Below are 12,487 nucleotides of genomic sequence, written 5' to 3'. Positions count from 1 at the left end.
ACTGCACACTGGCCTCAGCCCCCACGCCTCTCGCGGCCATGGGTGGGTGGTCCCTGGACCTCTCCTCCTCCTCTCCCTCCTCCACAGATCAGGCTCCACCTGGAGAAGCTGATGACCAAGAAGAAAGAGATGGTGGACAAGTGGGACCGGCACTGGGAGTGGCTGCAGCAAAGTGAGTGGCTCCCGGGTTTTGGAGGGGGTGTGTGTGTGGCAGGCTGGGGGCCCGGAGTGTCTGGGGGCTCCTCCCAAGAGGCCCATGATCCCCCCCCAGTGCGCACCCCCATGCCTCCGTTTGCTCTTTGGGCTGGAGTCACTCCTCTCCAGGGCCCAGGGACACAAGGACGGAGGAGGAGGAGGAGATTGGGTTTATACCCCATGGCCCTTCACTACCCCCAAAGGAGTCTCAGAGGGGCTCACAGACCCCTCCCCACCACAGACAGACACCCTGTGGGGTAGGCGGGGCTGAGAGAGCTCTTTTCAAGGACCGCCCTTGAGAGAACAGCTCTGAGAGACTACGGCTTGCCCAAGGTCATCCAGAAGCCGTGAGTGGAGGAGGAGTGGGGAATCAAACCCGGTTCTCCCAGATGAGAGTCGCCAAACTGGCTCTCACAACACCACGCCAAACCACTATGCCAAACTGGCTCTCACACCAAACTGGCTCCAGTCCCCCACGGACAGTCTGAACTGACCCCTAGAAGTCCCACACCCTCCTTTTCACCATATATGAAGTTCAGACTGGGCAGGTATAAGGTGATGCCCATGGGAACACAGAAGCCTGCGCCGATGGCGACTGAGCGGAGGGAAAGGGAAAGAGAGCCTGGGTTGTAGTCAATGTTCCCTCTAAGCTGGGGAGTCCTGTGAGCAAAAATTCTTCTTTGTGAGCTACTGGCATTAAAGTTGTGAGCGAGCGATTTGGCGACTGCATAAATTAGTTTGCTCTGGAGCCCTCCTTCCTGAGCCAAGACAAAAATTTGTGAGCCGAAGGCTAAAAGAGTGTGAGCTAGCTCACACTAACTCAGCTTAGAGGGAACACTGGTTGTAGTGGTGGAGGACGCCGTGAAAACATCGACTCGGTGTGAGGCAGCAACAAAACAGCTCCTAGTGGAACGCCCCCCCCCCTGCCTAGATGGCCTCACCCGGGACCCTCCGGGCAGTTCTGGCCACCGCACCTCACAGAGGCCGTCGCAGAGCTGGGAAAAGGACAGAGGAGGGTGACCGAGGTGAGGAGGGGGCTGAAGCCCCTTCCCCAGGAGCAAAGGCCTGCTGGGACTTCCCCGTTTAGAAAAGAGAGGACGAAGGGGGGAGCAGCGTTAAAAATGATGCACGGGACAGAGAGAGAGTGCGCAGAGGAAAACAATTCTCCCCCGATAGGCGAGAACTTGAGGACATCCAATGAAGCCGATGGGCAGTAGATTCACGACGAGCAAAAGGAAATACTTCTTTACATAATGAGTGATTAAGACGTGGAATTCGCTGCCAGGGGATGTAGTGGTGGCCACAGGAATAAACAGCTTTAAAGGGGGATTCGATAGATTTCATGGAGGTCCATCAGTGGCTACTAGCCATGGTGACTAAACGGAACTTGCATGTTTAGAGGCAGTAAAACCTCTGCATCCCAGAGCCAGAAGGTGACATCAGGGGTTGGCCTCGGCCTCTATGTCCTGTTGTTGGCCCCTGTGTGAGACGGGAGGCTGGACTAGAGGGACCCTCCCTGGTCTGACCCAGCAGGGCTCTTCTGGTGTCCTTATCAGGGGAAGGCCTCGGCCTCCCTGCCCTGTTGCTGGCCCTCCAGAGGGACTGGCTGGCCCCTGTGTGAGACGGGAGGCTGGACTGGAGGGACCCTCCCTGGTCTGACCCAGCAGGGCTCTTCTGGTGTTCTTATGAAGGCCTCGGCCTCGGCCTCCCTGCCCTGTTGCTGGCCCTCCAGAGGGACTGGCTGGCCCCTGTGTGAGACGGGAGGCTGGACTGGAGGGACCCTCCCTGGTCTGACCCAGCAGGGCTCTCCTGAGGTTCTTGAGCTTCCCAGAGTGCTTTCAGAAACCCTGGGTTCCATACCAGAAATTGAACTGAAATGATAACAACAGGAGCTACTGTAAAGCAGCCGAAGCTGACCTGGCCAGAAGAGACACCCAAGCGGGAGCCACTCTGCACTGGCGGAAGGGAGCAGCCTCTGGCCCGGCCGGGTGCCGAGGGAGGGAGGGGAGTGGGCTGGTGGGTGTGGCAGCCTCCGAGGCCTTCGCTCACGGCCGTCTCTCTCTCCCCCCACCCCCGGCAGTGCTAGAGGTCCACCAGTTTGCCCAGGAGGCCGTGGTGGCCGACGCCTGGCTCACCGCCCAGGAGCCGCTGCTGAAGAGCCGGGAGCTGGGGAACAGCGTGGACGAGGTGGAGCAGCTCATCCGGCGCCACGAGGCCTTCCGCAAAGCAGCTTCAGCTTGGGAGGAGCGCTTCAGTTCCCTGCGGCGTCTCACCACGGTATGGGCTGGCAGCCGGGGCACAGGGTGTGTGTGTGTGGGGGGGAGGCAGGCTGGGTCGGGGCTCAGGCTGGGTGTGTTCCCGGCCGGCTGGCCTCACTTGAGCAGAGAGCCTCCGCCAGACCTTCCAACCTGTCCCACCCGCAGATCGAGAAGCTGAAGGCCGAGCAGAGCAAGCAGCCCCCCACCCCGCTGCTGGGCCGCAAGATCTTTGCAGACCCCACGGAGCTGAGCGCCAAGCGGCCACCGCTCCACGAGAAGGACCCGCTGCGAGGCCGGCTGGACGTCCAGCCGCTCCTCAATGGAGCCAAGCCTGAGGCCCTCGAGCAGGCGGAGGCCAAGGTCGCCTACGTGCGCCAGGAGCTCAAGCCGGAGCGGCTGCTGCCCAGGATGGACCGCTTGCAGGAAGGGGTGGCGACAGCCGTGGAGGCCAAGGCTCTGGAGAAAGCCGGGCACCTTCGGGCGGCCGTGGAGGAGGCCGTCACCCCCGAGAAGCTCCCCGCCGCCGCCCGGGCCCTGGTGGGGCAGGTGGAGGCCAAGGTGGGCCGCGGGGAGGCGCAGGCCGAGAGGCAGCGGGAGCGCCACGAGCGCCGGGTGGAGCGGCAGCAGTCCACCGAGCAGGACGGGCCCCGGGCCGAGCAGACGGAGCGCCGGAGGGAGAGGCGCGAGCGGAGGCTGGAGCGGCAGGAGTCCAGCGAGCAGGAGACCCCTCGCCGGGAGAGGCAGGAGAAGCGCTTGGAGCGGCAGGAGTCCAGCGAGCAGGAGGGGGGGCCGCGCAACGACCCCAGAGGAGGCGGGTGAGTGGGCACGGGGTGGGGAAGGCAGGCGGGCGGGCCCCGCTCGCTTGCTCCGGGAAGGGTTGGCCGCCCTCTGCTCAGAAACCAGGCCGGGGGCCGTTCCTGCAGGAGAGGGGCTGAGGGCGAGCGGGTGGAGTCACTCTCTGCCTTCGCCCCCCCCCCCTGGGCCCCCCCCCCGCCGATCTCCAGGAATTTCCCCAGCCCGGGGTTGGCAACCCAAGGCAGGCGCCATGGTCAATGGGGGGGGGTCCTTGCTCCACTCTGCTCCTTTGGCCAGCTGGCTCAGGGCAGAAGAGGGAGGGAGGGAGGGAGACGAAGCTGTCAGGGGATGGAGCTCTGGGGAGGCCGGCCCCGGCCAAGCGGATGGTCTCGCTCGCCCTCGGCACCCCCGGGGCCCGGAAGGGGCTTGTGGGGCACCCTCCCGTGGGTCCCGTTCTGAGGCAGCCCCCGGCTGAGTCCGGGAGCCTGGCTGGGCTGCCCTGGTGACTCTCCCTCCCTCCTTCCCCGCCCACAGCAAGGCGACGCTGGCCGACATCGTGGAGCAGCTGCAAGAGAAAGAGTCGACGGCACCGGCTACAGTGAGTGGCCCGGATCCTGGCTCCGGACAGCCTTGGCGGGGGGCTCCTCTCCAGCCCACCTGTGGGCATCGCTTAGGCGAGGGTGCGGAAGGGCAAGCCTAACCGGGCAGCCTCCTTCCTTCTGCACGGCAGACACTGTGCAGGGGCCTCTTTGCCCGACACCTGTCAGCTGGGAAGGCCAGAGGGCGGTGGGCAAAGGGAGAAGCACCCTGCCCGTGCCCAGAGGCACACTTCTTAGGATGCAGTCACAGAAGCATTGTGTCCAGATCCCGGGGGGTGGTCGTTCCGCTCGATTCTGCTATGGCCAGGGGCCCCACCCGGAATCCTGTGTCCAGTTTTGGGCACCACATTTGAGGAAGGATGTTGACAAGCTCGAGCGTGTCCAGAAGAGGGCAACCAGGATGGTGAGAGGGTTGGAGTCCAAGTCTTACGAGGAAAGGCTGAAAGAGTTGGGTCTGTTGAGCCCGAGAAAGAGAAGGCTTAGAGGGGACAGGATTGCAGTCTTCAAGTATTTGAAGGGCTGTCATGTAGAAGATGGAGCAGATCTATTCTCCCTTGCTCCGGACTGCAAGACTAGGTCTAGTGGGTGGAAATTACAAGGGAGCCGTTACCGGCTCAATATCAGGAGAAACCTCCTGACTGTAAGAGTGGTTGAGCGGTGGAACAGACTGCCTCGGGAGGGGGTGGGTGCTCCTTGGCGGGACGTTTCCAAGCGGAGGAGGCTGGACGGCCGTCTTTTGGGTGTGTTGCAGGGCTCTCTTTCGGCTCTGCGCCTGCAGAGCGCAGGGGGCTGGACTAGATGGCCTGCAAGGTCCCAGTTCCGACTCTTAACATTCCGTCCTGCTTCCCTCCCCTGCTGCTGCTGCTGCTGCTGGGAGCACACTGTCTGCCTCTGCTCCCGAGGGGAGCCCCATGTGGTCGGTCTCCAGGAGAACAGCCCAGAGTCCCCGTCCCCAGAACACCTCAGAGACCAGCCGGATTCTCCAGGCCCCTGCTCTCGAGGGTCAGGGCTCCAGTCGTCAGAGACTTTGTCTGGGGAAGGCTGCTTTGTCCCTGGAGAGCAACTCCCCTGAAAACCTGGCGGGTCTCCGGTGCTGCTCCGGGACTGGGATCGGGCTGTTTTCTGCCTCTGGGTGCCCTGCCACGCCACGTCTCTCTCCCCCACAGCCTCGGGAGAAGGACTTGCCGGCCAACGGCCTCGATGCGTTGCCTGAGCGGATGCCCCGCCCTGACCGCCCCCGCGCCCGGGACAGGCCGAAGCCCCGCCGGAGGCCCCGGCCCAGGGACCCCAACGCTCCTCCAGGGGAGGCCCGGCGCTCCCGCTCTGCCCCCGCCCAGAGCAGCGCCCCGCCCCCGCCTCCCCCTACGCACACCGTCCAGCAGGAGGGCTACCTGCTGCGCAAGCACGAGCTGGAGGGGCCGAACAAGAAGGCCTCCCATAGGTGAGCGCGGGCTGGAGCGCCGGCCCTCCTGGGCGTGCTTGGGGGTGTCCCCCCCCCCTCGTGTCGGCCTGGCCTGGCTGGCTTCAAAGGAGAGCTCATCCTGCCTGGGTCTCTCCCCCTCCCGGCAGGTCCTGGATCAACCTGTACTGCGTGCTCAACAAAGGCGAACTGGGCTTCTACAAGGACTCCAAGGGGCGGGACTCGGGCAGCACGCACGGCAACGAGCCCCTCCTCAGCCTGCTCAACGCCACCAGCGAGGTGGCCAGCGACTACAAGAAGAAGAAGAACGTCCTCAAGATCAAGTGAGCGGGGGTCGCCCCAACAGTGTCCCCTCTAAGCTGGGCTAGTGCGTGAGCTATTTCACAGCTTTTTAGCCTCCAGCTCACACGTTTTTGCCTGAGCTCAGGAAGGACGGGGCTCCAGAGCAGACTCATGTATGCCGTTGCCAGATCGCTCGCTCACAACTTCAATGCCCGTAGCAGCTCACACAGTAGAATTTTTGCTCACAAGGCCCCCACAGCTTAGAGGGAGCCTTGGGCCCCAGGCCAGGGGGCGGGGTGGGAGAGGCTGTGTTCCTCCTGTCCTCAGAAGGGGTAGGCGGGCCAGACCCCGTCCCCTTGGGCTGTCTGAGCTGGGTGGACACCAGAGCCGGGAGTCGTCTTCCGTCCCGGACTCGGCCTCTCCGTGTGAAGGGGGAGGGCTCTCTGGGGGCCTCCAGGGAGAATTTGGAGGGAGGGGAGGAGGCCAGAGAGGGAGGCCTCTGCGGCCCACCCCCCCTCTCCAGCTGACCAGCCCTTCTTCTTCTCTCTCACAGGACACAGGATGGAGGGGAATTCCTCCTGCAAGCCAAGGAAGAGGTAAGAGGCTGGCAGTCTGCATGCAGCCTTTTTCTGTGGGGAGGGGGGGCCATGGCTCTGACACCGCCCCCGCCTTGTTCCTGCAGGAGGAGATGAAGGCCTGGCTGGAGGCCCTCTCCGGAGCCATCTCCGAGCACGCCGAGATTGCCCGCTGGAGCCAGGCCCTGCTCACCACCTCCTCGACCGACGAGGGCAACCCCAAGCGAGAGGCGGACCGCCGGGCCAGCACCTCCGGACGGAAGAAATGAGGCTGCCTTACCGGGCCTGGGCTTTGTGAGGACTGCCGCCTTCCGGCCAGCAGCCCACGAGGGCCGCCTTTGCTGGACTTGTGGCTGCCCCGGGAGGGCATCGCGGGGGAGCATCGAGCACGACTTCCTGTGGCCGGAGCCGTCCAGGGAGCCTGCCGCCACCATGGCGAGAGAGGGGCAGGCACTGACCCCGAGGAGGCGGTGGGCACGGCCATCCCTGGACCAGCCTGGGCGTTAAGAGGACCAGGACAGCCTGCTCGCCAGGCCTCCGTGGAACCCGCCTGGGGGATCTCCACAGACTAACAGAGCCCTTCAAGCCACACCGAGGGGCCGCTTTTCCCTTTGGGGGAGCCCGGGAGAAAAGACAGGTGCTCTTCTGGTTTCGCATCCCATCTCCGGCCCGGCTGCTGACCAAAAGGCGTCCCTCCAGTGCTCTCGCGTCTCTGAAGACCGGCCCCGGCCCCGCGCCTGGAAGCTTCCCCCTGGGAACACCGTCAGGGGCTGTGGAGTGCCCACGCGCCCACGTCGGAGCCATGCAGAGGGAGGGCCGGAGGCAACAGGGGGCCGGAGGGCTCTGCCTTCTGCTTCTTCTGGGGACGCCGCGTCCCGTCCTCCTTCCAGCCTCATGTCTTCCTCTCCACTACGGCCCCCAACTCAGGAGCGCTGCCCTGGGTGCAAAAGACTCCCTGACCACAGTGGGGGAGGGGAGTCCGGCTCAGGCACTGCTGTGGCTTCCTCTGTGTGTGTGCGCCCCCCCCCCCATTCTGCTCCACCGGGACTCCTCCTGAAGGCTCCGTGAACACAAGAGTCGGCGCTTGCCTCTGCTTCACAGCGTGTGCCAAAAGGAGGGCTGTGCGCTCGTGTGTGGGTGTGTGTGGGTGTGTGTGGAGGGGGCTTCAGCTTCTCCTCCTTCTCCTCCATGCTTTTGTCCCGTCCAATAGGCCCTCGGGCTTTGCGGCCATACATTCGCCTTCGCCACCGCCCCCCCCCCCCATCCCCGCAGTGCGGTGCTTGAAGGGTGTCTGGGCTGAGCTGCTGCTTGCCCTGGGTGCGGCGAGCAGCAACCGTCTTCCCTCCTCCCAGCCTCGTGCCTGAATGGGCCCCTGACGCCCAGCTGGGGTGGGGGGAAGAACCCCACAAGAGGGCGAGCCCCTTTCTGTGCAGGCCGGGGGCGGCGGCAGGCTGAACTTATCCCCTGCTGCTCCCAGGCCGAAGGAAGACGTCAGGGACCGGGCAGCTTTCTGGCACACAAAGCACAAGGTAGTAGCACAAGTGAGCGGAGAGTCGGGGGCAGCTTCACACACAAACACCCACACCCCACTTAACAAGCCATATCCCTCTCACGACTCCTGCACCTTGGGCTGGGGGGCCCAGCGAGGCAAAGGTCTTTTGGCGTTTTTTTGCACTAAACGGGGGGGGGGGGGGGGCACGGACCCCAGCGCTGAAGCTCCACCGGGCCAAGAGGCTGAGATATCTGGCCCAGAGCCGTGCGGGGGCCCAAGCCCACCTCCCTCTGGTGACCGCCGTCCTGAGAGAGAGGGCCTGCGGGACAGCCTGCCCCACCGAGGGGCAGCCACCGGCCAACCTGAGCTTGTCTGTCCCTTTGGGAATGGGAGATGGGTGAGGAGACAGACACAGGCGTCCTCGAGGCTGGTGCTGGCTTGGAACGCAGAGGCTGGGGAACCTGGACTGTGGGGGATACCCAGAAGGCCCCTGGTTTAGCCCACCCCACCCCTGACAGCCGCAGAGACAAAAGTGGGGGCAACCCGTATTCACACATACAGATGGGAGGGGGGGACGACAGCATCTTCATCCTTTCCCTCATCTTATGCATCAAGAGTGACTCTTATTAGCACCCCGCTTCTTGCCGGCACTGCCCTCCGTTAGGTAAATAAATATATTCCTTTTCAACACAGCCTTTAAACGGGTGAAGGTCAGGGGAGAGGTGGTGATTGTAGCAGATGCGCCTGTGTGGCAAAGCTGGTGCTGGAACTGCAGTCTCTGGTTGAACCAGCTTTTCACTGCATGAGGTGGGTGCATTTATACAAACACAGACAACTAAAGGATTGCAGGGATTTCTGACCACGGGGGATTAAAAAGGGGGGGGGAATTAAACTTGCCCTTCGTCTCCAGCGGATGGGGGTCCCAGAACAAACCTGCCACCCGTGTCCCTCCGGCTCAGCCGACTCTCCTCAGCTTCTCTCAGTGCCGATAGCCAAACTCCACTTGCCGCCATCTGTCCACACCGAACCATCCCAGCTGCATGCCTGGTCAGGGGGGGGGGGGTTGATGCACTCGCTAAGGCCTGGTGGAGCGCCGCTTAATCCTTGCTCATCTGAACAGACAACTCTAGGGCAGATTTTTGCCAGTGGTGTCACCTGGCCGGCAAAGGCCAGCCCTAGCCTCCCTCGTTCCGAGTGTAGTTTCCACAGCCCCCCTCCTGTTGTCAGGGCAGTTTCATCTGTTGATGCTTCCGTGACCCCCCCTCCTCCCCCCCTCGATTATCCAGAAGTCTGTAAAATATTGTAATTGCTTTAAATAAACTTTTTTTTGTCTTGTATAGAAAAAGAACCATCAACACTGCAGCATTTTTGGTTTGCACTTCCTTTCTGTTCTTGGGGCTTTAAATCCTTGCTGAGGTTTCCTTTCTTCCAGACAGAGACCGTGAGCCAAGCCTCCTCCTTGCTCAGTGCAGGGGAAAGGAAGGGTCCTGGAACCGGGCTGAAACCCAGAGTGTGTGGTTGGGTCTCATTCTGTGGTAGAGTAGGTACCAGGTTTGCACATTTGAGAGGCCGTAACCTAGCAGTTCGAAAGCAAGAAATTGCAAGTAGATAAATAGGTACCACTTCAGTGGGAAGGTAACAGCGTTCCGTGCGCCTTGGTGTGTCTTCGGACAGCGCTGGCTCTTCGGCTTTGAAACGGAGATGAGCACCGCAACGCTAGGGTCAGATTAGACTGGTTTTCGAGCAAGGGAACCTTTACCTTTAATTAGGATAGCCTGTAAGGACTACAAGGAAGGCTGAGCACCGAAGAATAGATTCTTTTGAATTATGGTGCTGGAGAAGACTCTTGAGGGTCCCTTGGACTGCCAGGAGATCAAATCAGTCAATCCTAAAAGAAATCAACCCTGACTGTTCCCTGGAAGGCCAGAGACTGAATCTGAAGCTCAAATACTTTGGCCACCAAAGGAGAAGGGAGCCCTCACTGGAGAAGAAGACCCTGATGCTGGGAAAGATTGAAGGTGTAAAAGAAGAAGGGGACAGCAAAGGATGAGATGGTCAGACAGTGTTATCGATGCAACGGGCATGAAATTAAGCAAACTCCGGAGGATGGCGGAAGACAGGAGGGCCTGGTGGGATGGGGTCTGTGGGGTTGCGAAGAGTTGGACTCGACTGTGCGACTGAACAACAAAAAAAGAACAGCCAGGTCTGGATTGGGAAACACCTGGAGATTGGGGGGGTGGAGCCTGGGGAGGGGCCTCAACATGGTGTAATGCCATGGAACCCACTCCCTCCCAAGCAGCCATTTCCCCCCGGGGGAAACTGATTTTGCTTGTCTGGAGATCAACTGTAATAGTGGGATATCTCCAGGAGGCTGACGGCCCTGCTCCAGATGGGTAATACTACTGGGGCAGGCAGACCAACGTCTTGAGCCGGGGGGTGGGGGTGGCCTCTAGGAAAGTAAAACAGATGGGGGGGGGTTTCTTCTTCCAGAGGCCATTGCACATGGCCCTCGACCCTCTCCAGTTTCCCAAAAACATTTCGTCTTCCCAGAAGCCCCGGGTGGCTACCTGGGTGCCGGTAGGTAGCCCCACCCCCTGTACTATGTGGCCTTACGTAAGGGAATTAAATTGCACTTGCAATCTGCCTTTAAATCGCTCTGAGACCTTCGGGTCTGAGCGGTATATAAACCGAATGTAATAATAAATAATAATAATTCCAAGGGGCCCGGCCATGTGCTCAAGGAAGCTGCAAGGGAGAGGGCTCCTCCTTGCCATCCTGTAAGGCCACTGAAGGCCCCAGTCAGAGACACCAGGAGGAGCGTGACTAACGGGGGGGAGGGGGCAGGGGGTGTGTGCCCCAGGGGTGAAGAAGACCCTGCCCTTTCTCCCCACCCCTTACAGCCTGCGGGCTTCACAGGGCGGATTCTCTTCTGCGCAAAGAAACCCCGCAAAGGGCAGCAATGAAACCACCTGCTTGCTTTGCACTGTGCCCCCCCACCACCACCACTACTGGAGCTGGAAAGTTTTGATGGGGGCCCAGGCCGGTCCACGCAGGAGGAGAGAGGCCTCTTTTCAGCCATAAGAACATAAGAGAGGTCCACGTTGCATCAGGCTAGTAGCCCATCTAGTCCAACTATGGCTGCCAGCTCCCAGGTGGGAGTGGGGGATCCCGATTTGGCAGGCTCCTGCCGAGTGGGGGGAAGCCCCGCTCCCAACTCCCTGTCGCAATGTCTCCAGCGTGATGACGTCACTATGCCAGGAACGTCGCATGTGGCGATGTCACCCCTGCACTCCCAGAGAGCTCTCTGTCACATGGTTGCCAAAACCCAGGTTCCATCAGGAGGTCCACCAGCAGGGCCAGAACTCCAGAAGCCCTCCCACTGTTCCCCCCCCCCCCCAAGCACCAAGAAGACAGAGCATCCCTTGCCCCAGACAGAGTGTTCCTTCTCTATGTTGTTGGTTGGGTTTTTTTTATACCCCGCTTTTCTCCAACCAAAGGAGTCTCAGAGTGGCTTACAATCGCCTTCCCTTCCTCTCCCCGCAACAGACAACCTGTGAAGTAGGTGGGGCGGAAAGAGCTCTGAGAGAACTGTGACTGGCCTAAGGTCACTCAGCTGGCTTCATGTGGAGGAGGAGGAGTGGGGAATCAAACCCGGTTCTCCAGATTAGAGTCCGCTGCTCTTAACCCCAGCTCCACGCACACCACATTGTGGCTAATAGCCACTCATGGACCTCTGCTCCATACGTTCATCCAGTCCCCTCTTGAAGCTGTCTGTGCTTGTAGCCGCCACCATCTCCTGTGGCAGTGAATTCCACGGGTTAATGTTTCTTTTGGGCGAAGAAGGACGCCCTTTTACCTGTTCTAAGACTACTGCTCATTAATTTCACTGAGTGCCCACAAGTTCTTGTATTGAGAGAAAGGGAGAAAAGGACTTCTTTCTCTGCCTTCTCTATCCCGTGCATGATTTTGTCAAGCTCTGATTCATGTCACCCTCTTCAGCCGTCGTTCCTCCAGGCTAAAGAGCCGCAAGTGTTTTAACCTTTCTTCATAGGGAAAGTGTTCCAACCCGTTTATCATTCCAGTTGCCCTTTTCTGCACTTTCTCCAATGCTGTAATATCCATTCTGAGGTGGGGTGGCCAGAACTGTACACAGTCCTCCAAATTTGAGGCCGCACCATCGATTTCTACACAGGGGCATTGTGCTACTGGCTGGTTTTGTTTGCAGTGAACTTCCTAATGGTCCCCCAGCACAGCAGTTGGCCCTTTTGACTGCAGTCAGCCGCAGGCGAAGAGAGCTTCCTGCAGCCAAAAAATTTTTTGGGGGGAGCCTGAGGCGCCTCCTTTGGCGAAGCCTCCGTGGCCAGACGCGGCCTACCCGGAAGGGCCACTCCTAGGCCTGAATCCACCTGCTTCGACCTTTAACCTTTGACTTTTAAACCCGAACCTCTAACCCTACCGGGCTGCTGCCTGCGATTGGCCGAGTCGCACCCAATGGTGATGCCGAAGAGGCGGGTCCTTGGCTAGCCATCCAATCGGCGGGAGGAGCTACGGCGCCAAAGCCAACGGCGGAGGAGATCGCGCTCTGTTTACACACAGCGAGTCCCGCCTTTGGGAAGGCTACCCCAATCGCCGCACGGAGAGCGGTGCCGCATAGCCAATGGTAAGAGCGGGTGGGCGGTCCGGACGAGGCTGAGGGAGCCGCACGGAAGCGCTCCTACCAATCGGGGGCCGAGCGGGGCGGGCCTGCGGGCCTCGCGGCCAATCGCAGCTGGCGCCTTCGGAGGGGCCGGGAGCCAATGGCGGCGCTGGCTCCGGGACCCGGAAGCGCGGCGGGGCGCTGGCTCCGGGACCCGGAAGCGCTGCGGGGAGCC

The 12,487-nt window shown here is 61.1% G+C and overlaps 1 protein-coding gene across 1 annotated transcript in view; it reads left to right on the top strand.

Moving 5' to 3' along the window:
• The window catches only part of SPTBN4 (spectrin beta, non-erythrocytic 4), a 78,084-nt gene extending 71,691 nt beyond the window's left edge, over positions 1–6,393 (top strand). Inside the window, 9 exon segments of the mRNA XM_015407649.1 lie at positions 88–172; positions 2,276–2,472; positions 2,619–3,268; positions 3,783–3,865; positions 4,814–4,839; positions 5,023–5,288; positions 5,417–5,590; positions 6,103–6,145; positions 6,232–6,393. Coding sequence (XP_015263135.1) covers positions 88–172; positions 2,276–2,472; positions 2,619–3,268; positions 3,783–3,865; positions 4,814–4,839; positions 5,023–5,288; positions 5,417–5,590; positions 6,103–6,145; positions 6,232–6,393 — 1,686 coding nt within the window.
• Positions 6,394–12,487: the final 6,094 nt, after the last annotated feature.

Source organism: Gekko japonicus, unplaced genomic scaffold (genome assembly GCF_001447785.1).
Source record: "Gekko japonicus isolate JY-2015 unplaced genomic scaffold, Gekko_japonicus_V1.1 scaffold1471, whole genome shotgun sequence".
Lineage (NCBI taxonomy): Eukaryota > Metazoa > Chordata > Lepidosauria > Squamata > Gekkonidae > Gekko > Gekko japonicus.
This window is presented reverse-complemented; position numbering and strand designations above follow the sequence as displayed.